Source organism: Argentina silus, assembly GCF_951799395.1.
Source record: "Argentina silus genome assembly, chromosome: 3".
In the NCBI taxonomy this organism is placed as follows: Eukaryota; Metazoa; Chordata; class Actinopteri; order Argentiniformes; family Argentinidae; genus Argentina; species Argentina silus.
The window spans coordinates 5,433,598-5,459,824 of NC_139657.1; the positions used below are offsets into that span (position 1 = coordinate 5,433,598).

At 46.2% G+C, this 26,227-nt stretch overlaps 1 protein-coding gene across 2 annotated transcripts in view; it reads right to left on the bottom strand.

Moving 5' to 3' along the window:
• The window catches only part of met (MET proto-oncogene, receptor tyrosine kinase), a 47,403-nt gene that overhangs the window by 2,890 nt on the left and 18,286 nt on the right, over positions 1 to 26,227 (bottom strand). Inside the window, exons 4-20 of one of the 2 annotated variants that reach the window (XM_083666076.1) lie at positions 24,451 to 24,585; positions 23,563 to 23,739; positions 22,994 to 23,157; positions 22,080 to 22,185; positions 21,725 to 21,861; positions 21,344 to 21,508; positions 20,328 to 20,427; positions 13,482 to 13,703; positions 11,234 to 11,380; positions 8,617 to 8,773; positions 7,765 to 7,905; positions 6,688 to 6,921; positions 5,109 to 5,189; positions 2,243 to 2,424; positions 1,787 to 1,896; positions 1,209 to 1,374; positions 698 to 834 (exon numbers count right to left, since the gene is read on the bottom strand). In XM_083666076.1, the coding sequence (XP_083522202.1) occupies positions 698 to 834; positions 1,209 to 1,374; positions 1,787 to 1,896; positions 2,243 to 2,424; positions 5,109 to 5,189; positions 6,688 to 6,921; positions 7,765 to 7,905; positions 8,617 to 8,773; positions 11,234 to 11,380; positions 13,482 to 13,703; positions 20,328 to 20,427; positions 21,344 to 21,508; positions 21,725 to 21,861; positions 22,080 to 22,185; positions 22,994 to 23,157; positions 23,563 to 23,739; positions 24,451 to 24,585 (2,561 nt within the window). The remainder of the gene's footprint in view (positions 1 to 697; positions 835 to 1,208; positions 1,375 to 1,786; positions 1,897 to 2,242; positions 2,425 to 5,108; positions 5,190 to 6,687; positions 6,922 to 7,764; positions 7,906 to 8,616; positions 8,774 to 11,233; positions 11,381 to 13,481; positions 13,704 to 20,327; positions 20,428 to 21,343; positions 21,509 to 21,724; positions 21,862 to 22,079; positions 22,186 to 22,993; positions 23,158 to 23,562; positions 23,740 to 24,450; positions 24,586 to 26,227) is intronic. The other variant, XM_083666077.1, reaches the window with a different exon arrangement.

Below are 26,227 nucleotides of genomic sequence, written 5' to 3' on the forward strand. Positions count from 1 at the left end.
TATCTCTCTCCCTCTCTCTTATCTGTCTGCATGTCTGTCTCTCTCTCTCCCTCTCTCTCTCGTCTGTCTGCATGTCTGTCTGTCTGTTTCTCTCTCCCGTCTGTCTGCATGTCTGTCTGTCTGTCTGTCTGTCTCTCTCTCTCTCTCTCTCTCCCTCTCTCGTCTGTCTGCATGTCTTTCCCATTCTCCCCATGTCTGCACGTCTCTCTCTTCATCTCTCTCTCCTGTCTGTACATATTTCTCCCTCTATCCACGTCCGTCTGTCTCTCTCTTCCTCTCTCACGTCTGTCTGAATGTCTTTCTCCCTCTCTTCATGTCTGTGTGTCTGTCTGCCTCTCCCTAGCTTCAGTGGACCATGCTGTACCTAGGGGTAGTGTTAACAATGACCCTCTGTTTATGCCCATGCCTATGCCAAGGAGAAGCACTGAGCCATGGCTTTGTATGTTCATCGGTCAAGGCGAGTGTGTGTGTGTGTGTGTGTGTGTGTGTGTGTGTGTGTGTGTGTGTGTGTGTGTGTGAATGAAAGCTCCTGTCTGCACATTACCTGGGAGTGTTTAGGCATAAGCTCAAAAATGTGTGTGCGTGTGTTTGAGAGTGGTTCTTCTCAAAAACTGTGCGTGTGTGTGTGTGTGTGTGTGTGTGTGTGTGTGTGTGTGTGTGTGCGTGCCTACGTGCGTGCGTGTGTGTTTAGACTCACAGCGTGTCTGGGCAGAACTCTGGCTGCAGAAGCCTCCTCCCCTGCAGCAGGTACACGGTGATGTCGAAAGAGTTCACGTCCGAGTAGGGTGGGGCTCCCCGGGTCATCAGTTCCCATAGCAACACGCCAAACGACCACTGCACAAAACAACAGGATCCAATCACAACACCATTTTACAGTACTAATGAGCATATTTCCCATTGGCCTCCAGTCTGAAGCGGGCCAGGAGGAGTGTTAAAAGCATTCAACTTTAGTGAGATAAGGAGCTTGAGTTATGGTTTGAGATAGTAGCACATAAATTAGCCTGGGGATAGCTGAGAAGAGGTTTGGACAGAAGAAGTAGAGCTATCCTCCTAAAACCAAACAGTGGAGTCCTTACTGATTTATCACAGGCTCTTGCTGATAGTATGTGTGTGTGCGCGCGTGTGCGTGTGCGTGTGACAAAGATAATGTGTCTGTGTAAGAAAGTGTGTGCGTTTGTGTGCGCGTGTGTGTGCCTGCCGTGCCTCACCACGTCTGACTTGGGGGTGAACTTGTGTGTCTGCAGGCTCTCCAGGGCCATCCACTTGACAGGGAGCTTCACCCCGCTCTTGTTGTGGACGCTGTAGTACTCTTTGTCATACACGTCCCTGGCCAGGCCGAAGTCAGCTACCTTCACCGTGTAGCTCTCATCCAGCCTAAGAGAGGAAGGAGGAAGGAGGTCAACCAGAAGGCTCGATCCAGGCGACGGGGCCATCCAGGGCAATAGATATACCGTTTGTCGTAACCCTTTGTGTAAACAGGCACTGTTTGGAAAGTACTGGATAAAACTGGTATTACTTGATATGCATATGAATTACCAGGAGACAGAGTGTGGCAAACAAACCACCATATTAGCATCCAAGGTTCCATAAGAAAGATGTTCTTTGTTATTTTATTTTCTCTCTTTTTTTGCTTATCTTTGCTTTTCTTTGTAATCTTAACGCACATCTAGGGATGAACTCTGAATACTGGCGCAAGCTAAAGTGTTACGGTGAAATACAGCTTACTGTGTTGTTCAATTAAAATTAAAACAATAAGAAATTAATGAATAAATACAAGATTACTTACATGCAGTTCCTGGCAGCTAAGTCTCTGTGGACAAACTTCTTGCTGGCTAGATACTCCATGCCTCTGGCCACCTGCAGCCCAAAGCCCATCAGGTCCTTCACTGTGGGGTTCTGAGGAAGGAGCACAGCAGATAAATATAAATGGTCATAAGGTCATAAGGTCATAAGGTTATACGGTCATACGGTCATGTCTTGAATGGTTCTGAGGAAATGTGAAAAGGAATAAATATGTCAAATGCTTTTGCATGCCTGTGAATATTACTGTTTGTGTGTGTGTGTGTGTGTGTGTGTGTGTGTGTGTGTGTGTGTGTGTGTGTGCATGCGTGTGTGTGTTTGTGACTGTGGTCATTACTTGTGTGTGTGAGTGTGTGTTGTAGTCCAGGCCTATGGTTTGAACTATGACTACTGCATGACTAACACTATACATGAAAGTGTGCCTGTGTGTGGTATCCCTTACATGGGCCTCGTCCCTGATGAAGTTGCGCAGGTCTCCGTGCTTCATGTAGGGCAGCACCACCAGCGGGGAGCCCTCGGGGGGCAGACAGATGCCCAGTAGAGACAGCACGTTAGGATGGCTGAAGTCCTTCATGATGATGCCCTCCTTCAGGAACTGAGACACCTCCTCCAGGTCTGTGATGCCTGACATAGAGACACAGATAACAACATTACAGTTGTGGCCATTGTGGTACATTAAGGTGTAAAGAAATAAAGAGGGCATACCATAAAGAGGGCATACCATAACAACAATGTTCTATATCTATGGTACATACCATAACAACAATGTTCTATATCTATGCTACATACCATAACAACAATGTTCTATATCTATGCTACATACCATAACAACAATGTTCTATATCTATGCTACATACCATAACAACAATGTTCTATATCTATGGTACATATCATAACAACAATGTTCTATATCTATGCTACATATCATAACAACAATGTTCTATATCTATGCTACATACCATAACAACAATGTTCTATATCTATGGTTCATACCATAACAACAATGTTCTATATCTATGGTACATACCATAACAACAATGTTCTATATCTATGGTACATACCATAACAACAATGTTCTATATCTATGGTACATATCATAACAACAATGTTCTATATCTATGCTACATACCATAACAACAATGTTCTATATCTATGGTTCATACCATAACAACAATGTTCTATATCTATGGTACATACCATAACAACAATGTTCTATATCTATGGTACATACCATAAGATGTTGACTAATAGAATAGTGACTGGCGTAGTGACTAACCATTGTGACTGCCTATGGCCCCTGGTCTGAGCATTGATTACTTTTTCTTATGATGACTGATGGGTAGATGATTCAAATGTATTTGTTGTGAGTCGCTTTGGATAAAGGCGTCTGCTAAATGCCATGAATGTAAATGTAAATGTAATATCTTGAAATAGTCAAAGTTGCACTCTCTTCTCCAATGCCTTTCGATGTGTTAACATACCAGTAATGGAGAGAGGATACCTACGACACTAACTGATGGTCTTATTTCATGATTGTGAGCATAAAGTACTCAAGGGCTCAAATTGACAATCTCTATTCTAATCAGTTGCAGCTTTTACACGTAAAAAAGGTTTCTTATGTTTCTTTACAGACATACAGAGATACAGTAAACTTAGCCTCAACCTCATAGCCCACTCTGAGACAGTCTCCAGACAGTCTGGGCAGGGGGACTGCGACCCTTGCCACGGCCTCGAGAACATTCCCATTACCTAATAGAATCAGTGCTCCTGGTGTCAAAACACTTTACCCTTCCTTCTCTTTTAATCTGGTTTGAAATGGAATCTCGTTTAGCGGGGGGAAATAAATGCTGATTACCCTTTCACTGTAACTGTGACAGAGTGGAAGTAGAAACGGGGTCATTGCATGGAGGTAGATTACTGACAATATTATTGTAAATAAAAGGAGTACCATGTTCTCGAAAAACAGTAAACCACAAAGCACAAATGTAATTTACTCTCCACAAACAAACACCTCTTGATTTGTATTTGTGTATTCCAAAAAGATTAATTGAAGATAAGCTGAATATGTACAGTTCAGATCCTCTCAGGACTGATGCTGAAAACTAGGTAACGCTTTAAGCTTAATCATGGTTCTATATGCAAATATGCCTTTGACTCTCGTCCATGTGTCAAAGTTTCCATCCCGGGACGGCTACAGTTAAAACATTGACACATGAACGACAGTCATGTCATGCATAGAACCATCATCAAGCTTCAGCGTACATGCATATGGCATGCAAACTAGCTATGCATTTCATTTAAATAAGTACCTACCTATACCTAACTTTACATGTATGCAGTTGCATTGATGCTTGTTGTTTGTGGATAGTAAATTATATTTGTGCTTTGTGGTTTTCGTTTACGGATTATGGTACACATTTGTGAGTTGTACTCCTTTTATTTAGAATAATAGTGTCAGTAATCTATCTCCATAGCATTGGTCATTTCATTCCATTTTAATGTGTACTTTGGAAAATCTAGAGAGCAACAATGCTGCCAAGGCTTATTCTTCCTACTGCATGAACAACACAACATCCCCATAGCAGAAAACGCTATGTCATCACAAAATGCAGTTCAAAAATCCTGACAATGACAAAGTTACCCAGGTAACTTTTTTTTTCTTTTTTTAATTATCATCTTTTCGATTTGTCAATGTCCCCTGGGGAACTTCAGGTCACTATAAACTCAATAAGAGGAACAAGGCCCCTTGGACCATGTCCCAAAAGGAGAGCTCTCTATGGCTATGGGTTACAGCAAGCCTATGGTTACGGAGCTGACCCATATCTACGGCATTAATCTCTCTGGTCAAAGTGACAGGTTACCCGATTAGGGAGGATCCTAATGTCATACGCACCACCAAGAGACCATTCATCAAAATCATTTCCACAAGCCCGCCGTGGCTCGTTCAAGATCGGCCTGATGCGATAAGGCCCTTAATGTTATTGGAGCCTTGCGCAGTGATATCATATGAAAGCTATGTGATCTGAATGGACACGGGATGACAGAATGTGAAATTCTCCAATTCTCCAATGAGAACAAAGGTTGACCAGGAGTGTACAGTAGTTTAGCCATGACGTATTTTTAGGGGGAGCCCATGGTGGATACGCTCTTAGCATCAGTAGAATTTTCCAGAATTTTCTCTATTTGTGTCACTTCATCTTTGCGTTCGGGTCACTTTATTTTGTGTTTGCACCCCTTTCTATCTCGTAAAACTAGTAGCATGGTCAGGCGGCCTTGAGTGAGTGGTCATGTTGGGGTCTTGTACTTACGGTTGAGGGACTTGACCGCACAGTGCTGCTTCTCGCCGTCCGCCTCCAGCAGGGTCCCGTGGAACACACAGCCAAAGTGTCCTGGTGAACAAGACCAGGGTAGGAGGAGGACAGGAGGTCAAAGAGCCAGTCGTTCATCAGAGCATCACAATGAGACGATGTGTGGTGGGACACAGTTTGTTTTGTTCATATTAAAGCTATTAAAGTAGGATTATTTTGCCCCTAGACACTGATCGAAGGTCAGTTTCACGTTAGGACTTGAGGAGGGAACGCTGTTCCCAGATCTGTGCCTGAAGGCCACTTCTATTTTGATCATCGATATTCAATGCTAGACCTCTACTTGAGGTCCATGCCATAGCCTCAATAGTGGCTGTAGGTTCAGTAGTACATGTCCATGTTTCTAAGTGTAGCGGAGGTGATTTGGAATCATGCTGTCGTAATGGGTAGGCCTGCCTGAGACTAGTAAACCCAAATGTCGCCCCCCCCCCCGACCACAAACATGGCCACTTGGTCTAATGGTATACACTCGAGCATATGGTCCTCTGTGGCTCAGTTGGTAGAGCATGGTGCTGACAAAGCTTAGGTTGTGGGTTCGATTGCTGCTGGGACCATATATACAGAAAAATGTATGCATACACTGCAATGTAAGTCTCTTTGGATAAAAGTGTCAGCTAAATGGCATATATATATTTATATATGGGAGACTGAGGTTTGATCCCCAATGGTTACATACATTCTGAGGCTTTAGTGAATTATATGCAGTCTTAAGGCCTTGTTCCATATTTGCAGAGGTGTTGGAATGACTGAAGTGTAGAGAAATCTCCCTGGCACTTTCCTATCGCAGGTTACCCACACGGCTCAACAATGGGCAGTTTGGAATTCTACCCGGGAACAAATCATCCCACACGGCCGGAATCCTTCTTCGGAATACAGCATGCTTCCCAGAGGACTAACTCGAGGGGGTTGGAGGTTTTTTTTGTAAACCACAATACAATGTCAGATGACTTTTTATGTCTGGTTGTCGAATGTTGTGGTTTGATAATGTGAGCAATTAGGTTCTTTGTGGAGTATTTCATCCCCTATTTAAGTTCATACCCCAGGGCGATGGGTTCTCTGATAGGACTTCAGCTGTGAGGCACAGGTCCTTTAATGGCTTTTTACAGTGAGAGTGTCTTGTGTGTTAAATATGCGGGTGTGCATTGCTAGATGTGTGCTGGAGTGAGAGTGTGCTTGAGTGTGTGCAGGAGTGTAGAAGAGTTTTGTGTCTACTTTGTACATGTTTGTGCATGCATGTCCATGCATGTACTGTATGTATGCATGGGTGGATGCAAACCTGGATGGGGGTATTTGTATCAATGTTAACGTATATACAGTAGATGAAGCGTGAGTTGTGTATGTCAGTGTTTTGTGTGTGTGTACACCTACTAAGTATACATCTGTAAGTGTCTGTGTGTGTGTGTGTGTGTGTGTGTGTGTGTGTGTGTGTGTGTGTGTGTGTGTGTGTGTGTTTGTGTCTATATGTAACGTACTGTACCTGCATGTGTGTATTCATGTATCACATGCCAGTACTCCCACTCACCTCTGCCAATAACCTGGTTGAGGTGCAGGAGCAGGTGGTCTCTTGCTATGACCACGTGTTGCACCTCCTTCAGCAGGTCTGGGTGGAGGCAGGACAGGTCGATGTGGAGTAGAGGAGACACCAACTCCCCGTCTGCCCCCATCACCATCCCCCGCATGGGGGACAGTAACTCCCCGTGCCCCCCATAGATGGGGGGAGCCCCCCGGCACGTCTCTGGCCTCTCTGCTCCCTGGTCTAAAACACACACACACACACACACACACACACACACACACACACAAACGCAGACACACACACACACACACACACACACACACACACACATACGCAGACACACACACACACACACACACACACACACACACACACACACACACACACACACACACACACACCGTGAGAGAGGTCAAAGGTCAATTGCTATTGGGGGTGATCTAGGAGGCCACAGTGTGTCACGTGATCAAAGAGTGATGTCTTCAAAGAGAAAAAGGGTGGAAACCTGAGCCCTGTCAAGCCATGCAGGCTAGAAAAGGAAGAAAGTCTGTTTCTCTTTCTTTCTTTCTTTTTTTATTATCAATGCTGCTGTGCGAAGGCAAAATGAAGTAAGGACATTGCATCATTTATACATTTCTGGTTATTTTGGAACAGGGTGCAACAGAGGCAAGGTGAAACATGGTTAAGAGGTTTAGGGTTAGGATAGGAAGGCAGTAAGCGCTGTTAGGTAGACCTGGGTTCAAATATTACTTGAAATCATTTAAAATACTTATCTGCTTGATTGAGTTTGCCTGTCTCAATGGAACCAATGGAATAATCTAATCCCGCCCGTCGGGCACTCCAGGCATGCTCAAGCAAACACTCAAAAGTATTTGAAAGTATTTTGAATACTTTTTGACCCAGGTCTGCACTCTTAGAAGAAGTTCCAAAAGGGTTCTTTGGCTGTCCCTGTTGGAGAACCCCCGTGGAAAAGAACCCTTTTCTGAAGAACCCTTTTCGGTTCTACGTAGAACCTTTTTTTCCCAAGAGTGTGCTGTTAGGTCAGGTGCCAAAGGGGGACTACTACAGAGACAGGAAACGTACCCTCCAGCAGGGTGGTTCTATAGTCCACCGACTCGTGGGACACCATTTCGTTAGTTGGGCTGACGCTCCGCGCGTTTGCCAGCATGTCCAAGTGCTGAATGTGTGCCCGGCCGTCATACCAAACCTTACCCTCAGCCAGATCTACAACCAGAGACAGAGAGGGAGAGAGAGGAGGAGAAGGAGAGGGAGAGAGAGGAGGAGAAGGAGAGGGAGAGAGAGGAGGAGAAGGAGAGGGAGAGAGAGGAGGAGGAGGAGAAGGAGAGGGAGAGAGAGGAGGAGAAGGAGAGGGAGAGGGTGGGGGGAGAAGGAGAGGGAGAGAGAGGAGGAGGAGAGGGAGAGGGTGGGAGGAGAGATACAGAGTCGACGAAAGAGGGAAAGAGATTTAAAAAAAAGATGAGGAAGAGGGAAAGGAAGAAAGAGGAGAGGTTGGTGGAGAGAGAGTGTGAGAGGGAAGGGGGAGAGAGTGGGGTCAGATAAAGAGAGAAATGGAGAGAGAGGGGGGGGAGGGAGGGGCGAGAAGAGAGGGGATGAATAAAGGGAGAAAGGGAGAGGGAGAGAGAGATCACATTGAGTGAGGGAGAGAAGGATAGAGCGCTCCACCAGTGCTCCCATCATCAGCAACCCATGTCAGCAGCACCAAACCACACCATCCCACAGCAAGAGGAGTACAAGGGGAAACCTCTTCATATTTGTCTGTTTTCTCCATATTGTATTACATAATGCTGGATGGTTAGACACACACACACACACACAGGTAAACAAGCACACGCCCGCGCACACACTCACACGAATGCACGCACACACACACACACATACGCACACACACACACACATACGCACACACACACATACCGTCGATGTGCTTGTTCCTCCTCTTCCATATGAAGAGGGCGAGCAGCAGCAGAAGGAGCAGGCTGACACACACACAGCCGGCTATCAGACCCCTGTAGTCTTGTTCCTGGGCCAGCATCACCCTGCCCAGACTCACTGAGGACGACGCCTGACGCCACTGGGGAGAGAGAGAGGGACATGACAGAATCAGATACATGGAGATAAAGTACATACAATGTACACACACACACACACACACACACACACGCCTATTGTCATAGAGGTGAGAAAGAGGAAAACCCAAGAGTGACAATACACACAACGACGCACAAGCACACACACACACACACACACACACACACACACACACACACACACACACACACACTCTCTCCTTTGCGGAGCAGCTAGAGCCACAGACGGGGAGGCTAGATTGGATCAGTGATATTGCCTCTCCCATTATTAGGTTTGGTGGAAATGAGGTTTCCTCTCCTGAGTTAGAGATCATGGGCAGAGATGTGTGTGTGTGGGTGTGCATGGCTGCATGCGTGTGCAAGTGTCTGTGTGTGAATGTGTGTGCGCGCATACATGTATGTGTGTGTGAGTGAGTGAGTGAGTGAGTGAGTGAGTGAGTGAGTGTGAGTGAGTGAGTGAGTGTGTGTGTGTGCATACATGTGCATGTGTGTGTGAGTGAGTGAGTGAGTGTGTGTGTGTGTGTGTGTGTGTGTGTGTGTGAGTGTGAGTGTGTGTGTGTGTGTGTGTGTGTGTGTGTGTGTGTGAGTGAGTGAGTGAGTGAGTGTGAGTGAGTGAGTGTGAGTGAGTGAGTGAATGAGTGTGTGTGTGTGCATATATGTGCATGTGTGTGTGAGTGAGTGAGTGTGTGTGTGTGTGTGTGTGTGAGTGTGTATGTGTGTGTGTGTGTGTGTGTGTGTGAGTGTGTGTGTGTGTGTGTGTGTGTGTGTGTGTGTGTGTGTGAGTGTGTATGTGTGTGTGTGTGTGTGTGTGTGTGTGTGTGTGTGTGTGTGTATGTGTGTGTGTGTGTGTGTGTGTGTGTGTGTGTGTGTGTGTGTGTGTGTGTGTGTGTGAGTGACTCTGCGGGTAGAGATTGAGACTAGGGGGCTGGGGGATATTGCCTGACCCCTGTCTGGAGATAAGCACTTTACACTCAATGCGACTTCACATATCATCAGTGATGAAGCTGATAGTGTCTGGAGCGCAATGTTCCTTCAACGCTTGGACTACATCACTTGACAGCCAAGTGAGAAGCTGAATGTTTCTGTAATGTTGGGTAAAGGTCTGCATATAAACTGCTTACAACCCATTAGAAAAATAATTTGGTAGTTTGTCAACCATAAAAAAAGCGTTTTAAAATAATTCTATCATTTGATCATGTCAATTTCAGTGACTACAGGTACAGTATGTGTATTAACCATTGATTATGAGGATCCATAATAACAATAAATGTGAATAGCAAGCCTTATAATTATGACGTCGCATATTGGTTAAATAAGAGTATAATAATGTTTATGAGCAGTTAATAATCTGACCCTCACATGAAGTGTGGGAGGGACTATATGGAAGGTGGAGGGTTGAATGGTTCAACATTCGTGCAACATTCAGGGATGATGAAGGAATGCACAGACCGCAGGGTGATCCAGCGTTCCCTGGCGCATGAATCTAGCAATAAAACTCCAGACAGCAGAACAAGAGAGAGAACCGTCACTCACAGGCAGGAAAGGTACACGCCTGAGACACACACACAATTTACCGCCTTTTCATTATTCTAACGGTAAAAGTTGCGGAAAACCCTGACACACACACACACACACACACACACACACACACACACACACACACACACACACACACACACACACAGGCCTCTCTATGGGAGCAGAGGCAGGGGGACCGAGGTGGAACAAGGCCTTCATTGAGCACTGAAGAGGAGCTGCTGCAGTGGAACTGATATATTGGGGGGGGGGGGTCTGAAGCCTTCTGAAGTGGTCTCTGTCACACAAGGGGCTGTCTGGAGTGGAGGGCTGGAGTGGTCTTAGTGAGAGAGCCAAGCCAAGTTAGGGGTGGGCTCAGTGCTGTCTAAATGGGGGTCACTGTGGGAATTGGATGAGGGTGGTAGTGTTCAATTAGGGTACAGTGAGGAGAGTTGGGGGAGTGTCTGAATGTGTACGTTACTGTATGAGCATTTTTTTTCTTTTTTTTAATATCGATATATTGGTTGGAAAGCTTTAATGAAGGAGAGCTACAAACAGCACCGTCCACAAGCATCAGAATAAAGAAGAAAAAACCCTGTGAACTACAACTGTGTGAATCACTTCTCTGTTGACTTTAATTCACTAAAATAACTAAATCTGTAAAGCGATCAACTTAATTGATAGATACTTAGCGGAGGGTTGCACCAATAGACTTTCACTAATACAACACTATTTATAGATCGTGTTCATTGTACACCGATAGATCCAGCACAAGACAAACTCCTATGTGTGTGTGTGTGTTTGTGTGTTTGTGTGTAGTGGTCTGTCTGGGTTTGTGTGTGTGTGTTTTTGTGTGCATGTGTGTGCACTCACATGTGTGTGTGCCATTGTGTGTGTGCTCGTGTGTATGTGTGTGTGTGTCTCCTCACCTCCACCTCCAGCTCATTGGTGGCAGCCTGGAGCTCCATGGGGACGGTGCATTCCAGAGTGTTGCCCACTGCAGTGACGCCCTCACAGGTCCTGTTAGACACCTTCAACACCTTGCCCTTCATAGCCTCCATGTCCACACGAGGACCCTGGGGAGGGAGGGAGGGGAGGAGGGAGGAGGGAGGGTGAAGGGAGGGAGGGAGGAATGAGGGAAAGAGTGGGGGCGAGGGGTGAAAATAGAGAGAGAGAGAGAGAGAGAGAGAGAGAGAGAGAGACAGTGGGGAGGAGAGGGTGGTATAAGGTGAGTGGGAAGAGAGAGGGAGAAAGAGGAGAGGAGATAAGGAAGTTAGACATCATTCTCATACAGAGCGTACTGCACATACTGTGAACACAGCCTCAGAGAAGAACCACAAAGTGAAGAACCACAAAGTGAAGAACCACAAAGTGAAGAACCACAGCCTAACTGGTGACTGGTGAGTAGTGAACGTTGAGTGTGGAAGTGAATGAGTCGTTGTGGTGATGATTACTGTTCTCGTGACCCCATTATCCAGGACAGGGACAAAAGCCCTCTCTGCATCTGCATACAAACTGTTCCCTTTGTCCACGAGAGAGTGAGTGAGTGAGCACAGTTCTGACAAGAAACTGCAGAAAACTCTGGCGGAAAACTCAAACTGCTTGGGCTGCCACTCTCACAATTATTCACTCACTCACTCAAACTTTTCTTGCTTGGCATAAAAATGGTCACACTTCACAGTTAACACACAATCTGCCTGGGTCACACATAGACGCACGCACGCACGCACGCACGCACACACACACACACACACACACACACACACACACACACACACACACACACACACACACGCATGTGCATGCATGTATGCACACACACACACGCACACACACACACACACACACACACACACAGCTCGGTTGACTCTCACTCCGCCTGGCTGTGCTGTATGAGCGTAGCAGAAGGCAATAAAGAGAATGATCCCATTCCTCGCGTGACAGCCTGGGATTTTCCAATTTGACACAGAGTGGAGGGCTGCACCTGTTCCCGCTATGTAATAGTCAACTAGTGCAGTGAAAGTCAAAGTCAACACAAATGTACACACACACACACACACACACACACTCACACACACACACACACACACACACACACACACACACACACACACACACACACACACACACACACAGACAAACTCTCTAGTGCTAGTCACACACTGTCAGATTGGGGACAAACACTATCATTGGAACAAGTCACACACAGAAACAAAACACACACAGGCATACAAATGTCTAAATGCTCTTTGTACTTATTTGGATTCGGAATGACTGCTTGCTGTACAGAAAATTGCCCCTCAGGGATAGTAAAGACTATCTACTCTGCTCTACTCTGCTCTACTCTGCTCTGCTCTCCCGTGGAGTGATCTAGAGTGATAAGGCCTTTGCACAAGCCAAGACAAATATCTGAGGCCTTAAACTGTCAGCCATTTTGGGGCAGAGATATCAGATAGCACTAAATGTGCCCTATATTGGTGCAATGCATGGCAATGTCCCTTGGGTACTGGGGGCTAGTCTGGGATGGAGGGGGGGTTGTGTTGGTGGTGGGATTAGCATTGGGGGCCAAGGTCAAGAGTGAGGAAAAAAACGACCCAGGATCCCGTGCGACCCGTTCCGCACAGCTGCCACTAACCGCCAGTCTGAAGTAAAAAACAAAAAAACAATCCCTCCCTTTTCACCCATTGTTTAAAAGAAAACTGCCCTTTTTTAACACCCAGGGGACTGCGAACCCCACCATTAATATGTCAAGGGCTTTGACCTCAGGAACCTAGAACAATGCAAGATGGAGAGAATACGTGAAAGAAATGGAGGAGGACAGTGGGAGAAGAAGGGGGGGGGTGAGCAATGGTAAACTCGATGGGGACTCCTTTTCCTGTTTTGACTCAGTATTGTTTCCTTCCCACCTCGACGAGGGCGTTGAGTCAGCGTGGTTAGGTCGAGGAGAGCAAGGTGCAGTGGGGTTTGGGGCAAATCGATTTCAATTCAATGTTCAATTATTGAACAAATTCAATTTGCAGTAAGAAACTAAAAACCCCAGTAATCTTTAAAGAGGATTTCTTTGAGTCATGAATTGAGTTGAACTGATGGAGTTGAAATGGAATGAAGACCAACTCTGGTTGTCATTCTTGGGGAGTGGAGGCTTGAGGACGGGGGGGAGGGGTTTAGGGGTCTCACCTTGAGCTCCAGGATGCTTTTGTTGCCTTTGGAGGTGACGGTTGGCCTCTGGAACTCCTCAAAGCGGGGGTCCTCAACGTAGAGCAGGTCAAACTGGGGTGTGGAGAAGCCATCCAGCACGAAGGCCACCTTGGTGAACACAGGGGGCCGCAGGTTCAGATCCTTCAGCGACGGTGTGGTGCACAGGATGGCCAGCAGCCTGTCCTCCCCCTGTGTGCAGGTCTGCACACACACAAACACACACACACACACACACACACACACACACACACACACACACACACACACACACACACACAAACACACAAACACACAAACACACAAACTCAAGTTAAGAGAGACACCCTTACGTTTACATGGCTTGTGATCGTGGCAAAAGCTGTTCTGACACGTCACTGTCAAACTGAGTGTTTCATTTGAGCACTGGTTTTGGTTCCGATTCCTAAGCTCATGCTCCAGGTATGCTCCAGGTATGTTTCCACATCTGAACATTATCATTATATCTTTATATGGCCAGCGCCTGAGGCTGCAAGGTACATTCCTTTAAATACTGCCACGCATATTTTCAGCAGGTCATAATGCTGAACCTAAAGTTCTGGGAGAACGAGGAGACGGGTAAAGACTGAAGTGCGACAGTGCACCTTTCACAGCTGTGCAAACCGAGCGCACTGGCGAATTTAGCAAGCCCACAGTACTTATGAGAGAACGCATAAGCGGTTGGTAAACCAGCCTGGCACACTTTTCAGAAAACACCCCAGAATATGTTTAGACACACTGAATATTTTTGGGGGGCATTATATCCTTCCCCCCGTTTCTGTAGTACAGGTGCGCATGCGCCGAATTTTGGTTGGATCGTTCACTTTTTCATAAAAGCATGAAACTTGGTGCACTTGCACGGGTAGGAGCCTTTGAACATTGTCAGACGTGGAGGTGGAGCCGTCATAAAAAAAGCTGTGGCTGCATTTTCCTCCGTATCTCCTCAACCGACTAGTTTTTCAAATGGCAAACAGAACAAAATCATGAATTCTGGGTGGAGTCCAAAAAAGAGATCATACAAAACAGAAGACAAGCTCAAGTGGGATTAACACAGATGCCAGCAATGGCTAAGTCCTCCGGCCTCCTTCTCCTCGCCTGTCACATCCTCAACCTCAACATCCCAGTTCCCTCGCCTGAACACAACAAGCGCGGAGAGCGGCTCACATTCCTGTTACGCTTGTCATTTTTACTCCTCATGTCCCACCTCAGAGCTGGCACTACGGTTGTTCAGCAGTGATGCAGCCCAGAGGGCAGGACTACTGCCCTGCATCAACACTTCTTGATATGATTATGGACATGGCACACGTGATTAAATTAAGTACCTATCATTTATATGTGGCCCTCCTTATGGAGCACTGGTTTGTTGGTAAAAGCCTCCGGAAAAAAAATTGCACCCGCAGCAGATTCTCTGAAGCTCAACACACACAACCATGGTCCAGGGCTCACACAAAGCCAGTTTGACTCTGCACAGGCAGCCCAGTGTAAATATTTGCGGTGTGGTTAGAGCCATTGATATTGTATATTTATCGAGTGGGCCACAAAAGCAAACATGTCCTTGAGTAGATCAGACACAGACATCGAGCCCAATGTACCACGTCTTTCTGGACTACATCCATATGCTTTAGCAATAACACATGCTTTCAGGTGGCAGGTTTTTTGGCTATCATTGCTAGCATGGCCTTCGTGAGCTTTTATAGAGCCATGAAAGTGTTTTTAACATTGTAAAAGAAACGCAAACTCGTCAACATATTGGCTCAGCCCAAGTAATTGAACTCCAATTCCCATGACCCTCGTCATCGCGAACCACAGTAGCTACGGTTGAAAAAGCAGGGTCTGTTTAACTGAAGTGAGACATCCTGTTGGACTTCCAAACCTAGTCCCTGCTGAGCAATAACCCAGATGGAGCACAAACACATACACACACACACACACACACACACACACACACACACACACACACACACACACACACACACACACACACAAACACACACCACACCACACACACACACACACACCCACACACCACACACACACACACACCCACCCACACACACACCCACACACCCACACACAGACCCACAGGCCTCATTCACTCCCACAAAACCTGCACGAGAGGGCTGGGGATCGAACAAAAGCAAGCAAACGCAAATTAGTCTGGCAAGTGTGCTTCTCGACGGGGAGCAAATAAACGAGTGTATATGGTAAAGTGTAGAGGGTAAAATGGTCCCCTGGAGAGGTAAGAAAAATATCCTGTGAATTAAGGGAAACCTCAATCACTACATGGGAGAGATTCATTGTTTAATAAACGTCTCCTCTTATTTGCAGTCTGCGGGGTAGAGCATCTGAATGGCTGTGGGTTGAGAGCAGCTGCAAATATAATTACTTGGTAGATATAAGTAGCAAAGTTAGGTCGATAATTTGTTCTGGCTATGATTGAACCGGCAACCCTGTGTTCCTTAGTCGGAAGCACTAACCATAGTCCCACTAGAGTTAACTCTCTTTAAGGTAGTCATACTAAACTTACAGTACCAAGGTCAGGATAGCTGCTAAAAACATACACAGTCTAATGTGTCTAACACCCGCAAAAGCGTCTGGCTACACAAGGCCATTTATGTGTAGAGGACCAAACAGAGCTGCCTCATAAGATGCTAATTGTACACTCACGCTAATGCTAGCAGTGTACAGAAGCATTATTCTAAAGAAATGCCAATGCATGTTGAGGTGGTAACCCCCATGCAGCGACCTGGCTAAGATGGACAACGAACACCCAGAAAGCTGTGGGCCCACCACCACAAGACCCAAAGCAGCATGGGGTACAACGCGACCTCACACTTGAACCCCTTAGGGGTCTTGACTGGGCATTCAACCCGCTGAGACTGGAGGAGATGGGAAAGACAGATCTGGGAGTACGAGAGAGAGAGGGAGGGAGGGAGGGTGGGAGGGAGGGAGGGAAGGAGGGAGGGAGGGAAAAGGTTGACATGGCGAGACCCAATTCATGAATTCAAACAACAGGTGTCTGGCTGGTGAGGCAGTGTCTCCTCTATTAAAACAAACCAGCCAGACCACCACTTCCCCGCATCGCCCCTGGCATCCACTCCGCTGCCTGGCCCATGGGATGTGGTTACACCACAGTAACGTGAAAATTCACACTCAGATCTGTGGCTAGCTTTTTTTGTGCGCCCCCCCCTCTTCTTCACTTTCGGACCATGCCAGCTTTTCCCTTCGGATCGTAAAAAAAAAGAAAAAAGAAGGTCTTTCATGTTTGTGGGAAAGCTGAGATTGCCTGAGCCCCGGCTTTACTTGCGATCTGAGAAACAGATATAACTCAAAGCTGGCATTTTTTTTCTCCCCCCCTTCTCTCTCTCACTGTTGTCGAGGCCTCAAAATCTCCTTGTTGTTCAATGGAAGGCTGCTTTTCTTCTCTCCTAAATCTGGTTTGGTATGAAGCTCAGGAGTGTAAAGTTTGTGGTTCGTGTGTGTGTGTGTGTGTGTGCATGCATTTGTGTGTGTGTGTGTGTGTGTGTGTGTGTGTGTGTGCATGCATTTGTGTGTGTGTGTGTGTGTGTGTGTGTGTGTGTGTGTGTGTGTGTGTGTGTGTGTGTGTGTGTGTGTGCGGACTCCGAAACCACCGCCAGATTGTCAGCAAGTTGTCTACTCTACGTCAAGGCGGGTATCCCACAGGGGGATGAAACGGATCGTGGACCAGAAAACAGTTTTCCTTTCCGCTGCCAGTGAACAAACAGAGCGTTGGGCTAGAAGATGACAAGTCCTCTCAAATTACTGCGCTGGCATTCGGAAATCAAGGGGTGTCCGCTTTGGAAACAGTGGAATCTCTCTCACCAGAATCCCCCATACTGAGGGGCAAAACAATAAGACACTTATATTGTCCATTCCCAGGGAATGCCTTGACCCATCCTGCTTACTGTAAAGAATTTAGGAGGCAACAGCTGTATTGCTAGGGCATTATCCCAGCCTAAATCATTAGTAACGATACCCTCGTAGTAAATATCCTGTCTTGTATGTTCCTCTATCTGCCTCCTGCCAGACTTTAAGTCCTCCTAATAAACGGAAAGTTGAATTGAAAATAAATTCAGATTGTTTGAACGGTGACCCAACTCACTTTGTTGAGCCATGCTTCATGCATTGATTCGTTAATTTGTGATTCTTTAACTTGTCCAACAACTGGCCACAAAACATTGAGGTTAATGCAGGTCTATTGAGGAAATTAGATGAAGTTAGGTTCAAGTCCAAATAGATTGGAAAGTCATTGGAGATGGAGCACTATTTTTTGTGGCATGAAATGATACAGAGCCAAACCTGGCTGTCCATATGAAGGACAAGGAGCCACCTGCTTTAGTGATGCGATATGTCACTGTGTGTCCCATTTAGGGTTGCAAAATTCCCATGGGAATTAACAGGAATTTACGGGAATTTAAATTAACCTCTTTAAATTAATTTAAATTAATTTAGGTTTACATCTTGAGCTGTAATTGAGTAAGATTGTAACATGAAATACCCTATGAAGTAACACTGACCTTGTTACATTGCTTCAGATTATCCATTCAATCTGATCTACCCCCCCCCTCTTTAGAAAATCCCCCCCCCCCCCCCCCACCCCCACATAGAAAATCACCCCCCCCCCATAGAAAATCAGATAAAGTAGTAATTAGCCTGTGGACACTACTGGTGCAACATGAAGGCCAAAGGATCAATAACATGATTTTCACATTAAAAGTCTTTTGCCATTGTTTTATCCCTTTAGTTGGAATTCTTTCCCGGGAAGGCCTCCTTGTTTCTCTTTCTCTCTCTCACGCACAGTAGTCCAATGTGTTCTGTCACCTCCTTGGTTTACATAGCTTAAATCGCTGCACTTTAATCATTCATTAATCATTAGTGAGTTATTTCTTTCAGGTTATTCAACATGACGGACCAGGTGTGGACAGCTGAATGTGATTGTTCCTCTCTCCCCCGCTCGCTCGCCTATGGCTGCAATGTGGACTTAATGTTGGAGACGGTTTCCACTAAAACTCGCTGCAAGGACCTGTAATTCTCCAAATATCCTATTTAATGTAATTTCCAGCAATTGAAAACATAATGTGCCGTCATGTGCTTTTGTAATAGGGGAATATTCCCAACATTCTCAGACCCATGTTTCCATGAAAAGTTTCTGGAAATTTACCAAAAAATGTACCAAAGCCCTTTGTAACCCTAGTTCCACCTCTCCATCTTCCCTTTTGTTGTGTGAAGCACTAATCTGTTTTTTAAAAAATATTATTTGTTTTGTCTTGTTATTTAATGACAGAGACGACAGGATGCTTTACACATAAATGCATAAAAAGGGTTGTACTTTATAAATGGTGAAACCAATCTGATCGAAAACAACCGCACTTTAAAATCCAAACTGTTGGAGTATAGAGCATAAAAACAGCCAAAAGAAGAAAAAATGCTTCCTTTTCAAAATATTATGGAGGGCACTGCACGTAGGCTGAACCACACTGTGTTTGTGCCAGTAGCCTACAGACACAATAAGTGTGACTTTGATTTATGAAATATGAAAAAATATGAAATGGACTAGGCTGCTCATGTTCTGTAATAATAGTCCCTGGAGTCATCATGGAATATCCAACAAGGTTTGTTGGCCGAGTCAATCTGATGGTTGCGGGGTTTAGGAGGCAGCCTGGGTAGCCGGGTGCTGCTTGTTCAAGAGGTCAGACGAGGGGGACTCAGTGAAAGGGAAACTGAAAGACGAGATGGTGTGTGTGTGAGTGTTAGACAGTGTGTGTGTGTGTGTGTGTGTGTGTGTGTGTGTGTGTGTGTGTGTGCTTGCATTGGGGGTGAGTTGATAGAACTACAGTGGTTTTTGTAGGGTGGACTCGGGGGCAGAACGACTTTGTTTGGTTGAGATTTGAGATACAGCTCTTGAGCAATGTGTGTTTGTGTGCACTGTATGTGTACGTGTACGTGTACGTGTGTGTGTGTATGTGTGTGTGTGTGTGTGTGTGTGTGTGTGTGTGTGTGTCCTCGGGGCTTATGAACAAACCTGCCAGAGTGTGCCCTCAAGATGCAAGATAAAATCTTTACAAAGCACTTTCTGTCCTGTCCTTTCCCCCTCCCCCCCCCCCCCAAAACAAGCCCAAAATCAGATAGAGGCCACTTGTGTGTAAATGAGTATTTGTTATGCTTCAGGAAAACAAGTCACAATGTGGGCCAACTGCGAACCACAAGCCCCAACACAAAGGTGTATATGTGTACTTAATCTTTTCAAGGCAGAGGGTGACATTTCAAAACAACTGCAATGAAACTTAAGCCGCAAAGATAATCAGGGTATCTTGTCATAGTCAGAGTCGGGAGTATTTTGTGCTCGGTAACCATGATAGTTGATAGCTAGAGCGGTAATGATGTTAGTTAGGGCCCTGGGTTATTCCTTACCATGTGACTCAACCAGGAGAACTCCAGGCCCTAGGTGTTTTCAGTGGTCAGGTCGAATGGTCAGGGAAAAAAAAACCGCAGTGGCCCTAATGACATTATCTGAATGCATGCGCTGCAGCTCAGCCTCTCTGAAACAGGAGGAAAACCCCGAGCCAGGTCTGGTGCTGTGTGACTCAGAGGTGACGACTATCATATACGGAGTGTGCATTTTCCATTTCCCCTCCATTCATGCTTGTCTGGCACTTTCCTTTCCATTATTTAGCTCATTTTTCACCCTTTCGAGGAGCCTTAACGACAATAGCACACGTGTGACGGGGGGCCGGAGGTATTTGTTTTTTTCGTGCGTGCAGATCCCCGGTCGTCCTAAAAAACACTCACCACTTGGAAGACCTTGCCGTCCTGCGCTGCGGTGAGGACCATCTGGGGCTGGAGGGCGGACTGGAGGTAGAAGCCCTGGGCGGACACCGTGCTGCCTCCGCTGCAGGGGGCGGACGCACAGACAGGGAATGCATTAGCGATCTCCCAGAATTACCCATTGGAATCGCACTAAAAGCGCAGTTACGACTAACTTACTTTTATTCACATGCACAAAAGCAGGACCTAACGTGCGTCACTCTCCGAATTTGTGAGCCCTTATGAGCTATTTCCTACTCTGAGAGGCTTGATGTAACTACCGGTCCTGCTGCAACACAAGTCATATGGGAACAGACGCAGAGACAGTGGTAGCATTAGCAATGAATAAAGCTCCTGTATGATCTCTATGGGGAGAGCTAATAGCTGTTAGCTGTTAACGCTTAGTGTTAGCGCTTACCGTTAACACCACAGCTCATGTGGGGATGGATGCACAGATGGGGATAGCATTAACATTGAATAAAGACCCTGTATGATCTCTATAGGGATAACCTGCTGTTAGCGGTTAGCGCCACAACTCTCCCACGCGCTTCCTGTCATAAAGCTACTAAGGTGCTAAGGTGTCCCTCTCCGCCCACTTATTCACCTGGTGAGTGTCTCTCTTTCATTTCCTCCTCTCCATCCTGCTGCAACATAATGCTCCCCCTTACTCTCTGACACCCCCCCCCCCCCCCCCAAACCCCACGCTCTATGTTTTTATAAACTCCCTTCACTCTCTGTCTCCAACACCTGCATCCTATATTCAATGTCTTTCCTATATTCCATCTGTCGACACCTCAACACTCCACACTCAACCCCCCTGACCTCTCTCTCTTTCTCTCTCTCTCTCTCTCTCTCTCTACGTATTAATTAATTTTTCCCCCACTGTCAGTCTCCTGTGTGTGTGTGTGTGTGTGTGTGTGTGTGTGTGTGTGTGTGTGTGTGTGTGTGTGTGTGTGTGTGTGTGTGTGCGTGGGTGTGCGTGTGTGAGGGTATTCACCAACCTGATGAAGGAGCGGGTGGGCTGGATACTAGAGATGAGGGGGTCCTCATTGTAGGTGTAGAGCACAGGAGCCTCGCGGACCACCGAGTCTATCCTCAACTGCACCGCTTGGCGGGAGGGGGAGGCCTGCGGAGGGGTCCGGCACATCAGCATGTTGCTTGATACACTGGGGAGAGAACATACACACACACACACACACACACACACACACACACACACACACACACACACACACAAACATCAACAAATGTACTGACACTATTCCCATAAGTTATATAGTACACACCAGCCTGGGGCTAGGCCTGCGTGCGCGCGCACACACACACACACACACACACACACACACACACACACACACACACACACACACACACACACTCACCTCTGAATCTCACAGGTGGCGTTTCCCACAGTCACCTGCCTGACCGTGCCGCAGTCTAAGAAGGCCCCTCTGATGGTGAGCATGGTGCCCCCTGACTTCGGCCCAAACTCTGGGAAGATCTCCTTGATCATTGGGTTCTGGGGGAGGGGGATGAGAAAAACAACCTCTGGGTTGAAGACCATGTTGCTGACAAACACTTATCTGTGTGATTTGGGTGTTTCTGTCTGCCTTTACAAAACATTCTACACATGTTTAGAAGGTGAGCCGGCCTGCTTTGTAAGCCGCTATCAAAGGCACAATAGCAATATCTTTATTTACACAAGCCACATATGTAGAGGCGGCCATTGTGTCTTACCACGAAGGAGAAGCCTTCTTTCTGGGCCATCTCTCTGCCACTGTGGACTGTCACCACACGACTAGCCTGGGACCAGTCCCCAGAAGACACTGGGGCGCATACCAACCTATGGAGACACGCAAAGTAGAAAACAACAACAGTCAAAAACAACGAACAATCTGTGTATTATACTCTATTGAGGTAAGCCAGCATTCAACATAATTCAATGATGATCGTACTACGCTGCAGAAAAGCACAAAGAGACATAATTTATAATGGGGTTGTGCTTTTTTTTTCTTCCTCAATTTTGTAAACAATGAGTTGACTATAACATAGAGGATGTTCAGGCAGGAGGGCTCTTCAGTTGAAGCGTGGTGGATTGGGTTCGGAAGAGTGAAATTCTCCACGCAGCAATTTTCCAACAATTTAGCATTTAGGAGAGTAATGGGCAGAATGCGATTTGGGAATGTGCGGAGTGCTCGGAGGCCTTGTCCAGTGGTTCCGATAAGTGGGGGGAGGGAATGCCCCGCCCCCCCCTCCTCTGTTTTTTCTTAACATTCTCTATCCAACTGTTTAACCCGCCAACCCTTTTTCTCAACCACTCACATTTTACAACAACCTTTATAACTCCCTCTGGCCCGACACTCTTAGGGGAAAAAAAGGGTTCTTAGGGGTTCTTTATGGCACCATTGAGGTGCAGCAAAGTCATATATGGTTATAGAACCATTTCATCAGGAGGTGCTATTTGTAACCTCTTTCACCAAAATATATTTGGAACCTTCTCATCAATGAGGTGCTATTTGGAACGTTGTGAAATAGCACTTTCACATGCACATGCACACACACGCACGCACGCACGCACGCACGCACATGCACACACACACACACACACACACACACACACACATACACACAGACACCCCATCCTTTCTCACCTATTACTGTTGCTCTCTCGTTTGAACAACAGTTTACACTGGGCTCCCGCCACGTCCACTCTGATGAGTCGTGGGTCGAACCTCTCCGTCTTGTTAAAGCCAAAGTTCCTGCCGCACACCGTGACCTTGGTGTCTCCTCCCATGGGGGCGTTGGCCGGGGAGATCTACCCCAAAATCACAAAAACGACCCTCAAACAACATTCTCAGTCAAAAATTACAGTCATCTTGTTCACAGCCAAACCCTGCTGTGTTGGAAAACAGTATGTATGCTAATATACGGTATATGACACAACATTTGTGTTGAATAGGCCCTATATATGCCTAGGCCCCAGTCACTTGCTTCTTTGTTCTGTGCACATAGCCAGTCTCACAGCATGGAGTGTACCAATAAAGACAAACACAAGAAAACCTCAAGCTCAATGAAGTCCCAGTGTTTGGGTCTGTTTGAGAGTGACGTTCAATGGGAAAATGCTATTGTAAAACAAGAACCACAGACACAGACATAGATACAGACACACACACACACGCACACACACACACACACACATTCGAAGCAGCGCCCTGGTTACCGTGGTGATGACAGGGGGGCAGGAGTCCTGGGTCCAGTTGGAGGCCGAGGGACACTGGGCAGACCTGGTGCAGCGGCCGTCACACCAGCCGCATCCCATGAACCCCGGCACCAACAGACAGGAACTGCATGTCCACTGCTGCTCACAGCCAGGACCAATCAAAGGGACCTTTGTGATCTGGGTTGGGACAGAGCAGTCGATCAGAATACAGTACGGCCTTAACAAGAGCAGGACCTATCTCGGTACATGATGACTGCCGTATACTGTAATACAAGTACATGTACACATGATACGGTATATAAGGAGTACATGTCGATGCTAACTCATGAATACTGTATGTTATGTTCCAAAACTGTGGCACTTTGCAGAACACATTTAACATTTTGTTTATGTACTTTTGCACATTTGTACTTTTTTTGTTATGGACTGCAACTCAATTGTATGAAAGGTGAATAGGATTTATTAGTGTATTATCATAGATACATAGATCCATTATACTGTATAACCTTCAATATACCTGTAGATTTCCAATGAGAAACAGGCATAGGGGAAAACATTCACTTTTGGCAGGGCCATTGTAGGACATTGACGTCAAGCTCTCAGGACATTGTTTCAATAGACCTGTTGGCTCAGCTCCACTTTGAACACTGTCTCTTGGTGCCAGTGGGGGGTGTTTTTTCAATCATTCCAGTAATGTGAGGTATGCCTCTGTGTGTGTGTGTGTGTGTGTGTGTGTGTGTGTGTGTGTGTGTGTGTGTGTATGTGTGTGTGTGTGTGTGTGTGTGTGTGTGTGTGTGTGTGTGTGTGTGTGTGTGTGTGTGTGTGTGTGTGTATGTGTGTGTGTGTGTGTGTGTGTGTGTGTGTGTGTGATCCTTCACAGCCACTCACCTTATTTCCCGTCACCAACAATAAGGAGCCGTCTGGGCGCTGTGGGGACAGGAGTGCCACCTCAGGGGAGACGGGCCGCGAGTCAAGTTGGAAGTCCACGTGGGGCGTGCTGTGTTTGGAACGGATGACCACCACCTGGGGAGCAGCGAGAGAGGAAGGAAAATGTAATCTTGAGCCTTGCTCTACCGGAGATGCCCCACATACCGAAGTTATTAATAAATCAATATTAAAGTCACTGGTATTATAGGTATATTGGCAGAACACATGGGTTCACTGCTTGTTTGCTATTGTTGTTCTTTTGGGGGCACTTGGCAGGATGCTTCAAACGATCGTGTGTCTGTTTTTGTAATAATCTTTTGAATTAAATGCTTTACAAAGTTGCAATAGATTTGACTAGACTTGAAAGCAAACATTCAATGAATACGATGCAAGATTCAGGTTTATTAGAAAACGTAATCTCATAGCAAGTATGACATGAGACTTCTTTTACAAACACAATAACAACTAAGCCTTGTGAGGGGGGGGGGGGGGGGGGGGTGGGTGGGACTCTTGTGGTGTCTGTCCAAGGTATGGTGAGAGAGTAAGTGGGTAACAAAACACTGAATTATGTTCTCACAGGTAATACCTCCACGGTAGGTAAAAGAAAGAGAGAGCTTTTGAGAGATTATTTTTGAGACAGGCATTGTGTAGGGCAGGCCACTCCTGCGTCTGTGGGCAGGGTAATAACTAATGCTCATGCACTGCGGGCGAGATGACAGATTAGGGTTGGTAAACCTGTGGAGGGAGAAGCTACAGGTAGAGGGACAAAAGGCATCGCCGGAGGCAGGTCGGGAAGCAAGAGTGGGCAGTGTACCTCGACATGTCGGGAGGTGTTTCAGACATCTCATCCCTCACACAGGTACACTCAGTCACACACACTCTCTCTCATGCACGCACACACACATACACATACAGACACACACACACACACACACTCACACACACATACAGACACACACACTGGAGTAACATTTATTATCCATGGTTACGCTCCAATTACAGCCCTGGGATCTGCTGGTTGCAGTCATAATGGCGTGTGGTTATGTCCTCTTCTGAAGAGCTCTGGTTACATCATAGAGCTGGGAGATAAAACAATCTCGGTAATTGCCGCGATAGAATTCGCCACGATAACGGTGATAAACTTATTAGGGCTAATTTTCTTTCAAATATTTTTTTCGTCTAGTTGTGTCCGTTTTTCTCAACCGACAACATCACATAGATTGCATGCAAACACAGGCAACACGAACAGCAAACCACACCGCAGAAATGGGCCTACACAACAGCTTGTTGTTGTGGTACATCACCCACAACAACACTGACCACGTGTGTTAAGCTGCAGAAGGAGAAAAGATTAGTTGGCCTGATCGTGAAAGCCACATTTACAGCCAATTTAAAGGAAGAGAAGCCTCAAATACATCAATAACAGTATTTCACATCTTAAAATCATCATTTTGTTCCAATTAGATATGAATTTAGAATAATTTCATATTTCATATGCCGGAATTTGTATAGACTACCACTGAAGCCCAATGTTTTCATAATCAGAGGCCTCTTATGAACTATTTCTCATAGGTTATAACTTTTTAAATGTTGATCATTGCTTGGGTCTCACATCAACTCATGGGCGGGCAGCGTGGCGTGGTCTGCTGTATGGCGGCAACGTGACACACACACACATACACACATCTGGAGTAACATGTATCATCCATGGTTACGCTCCAGTTACAGCCCAGGGAGC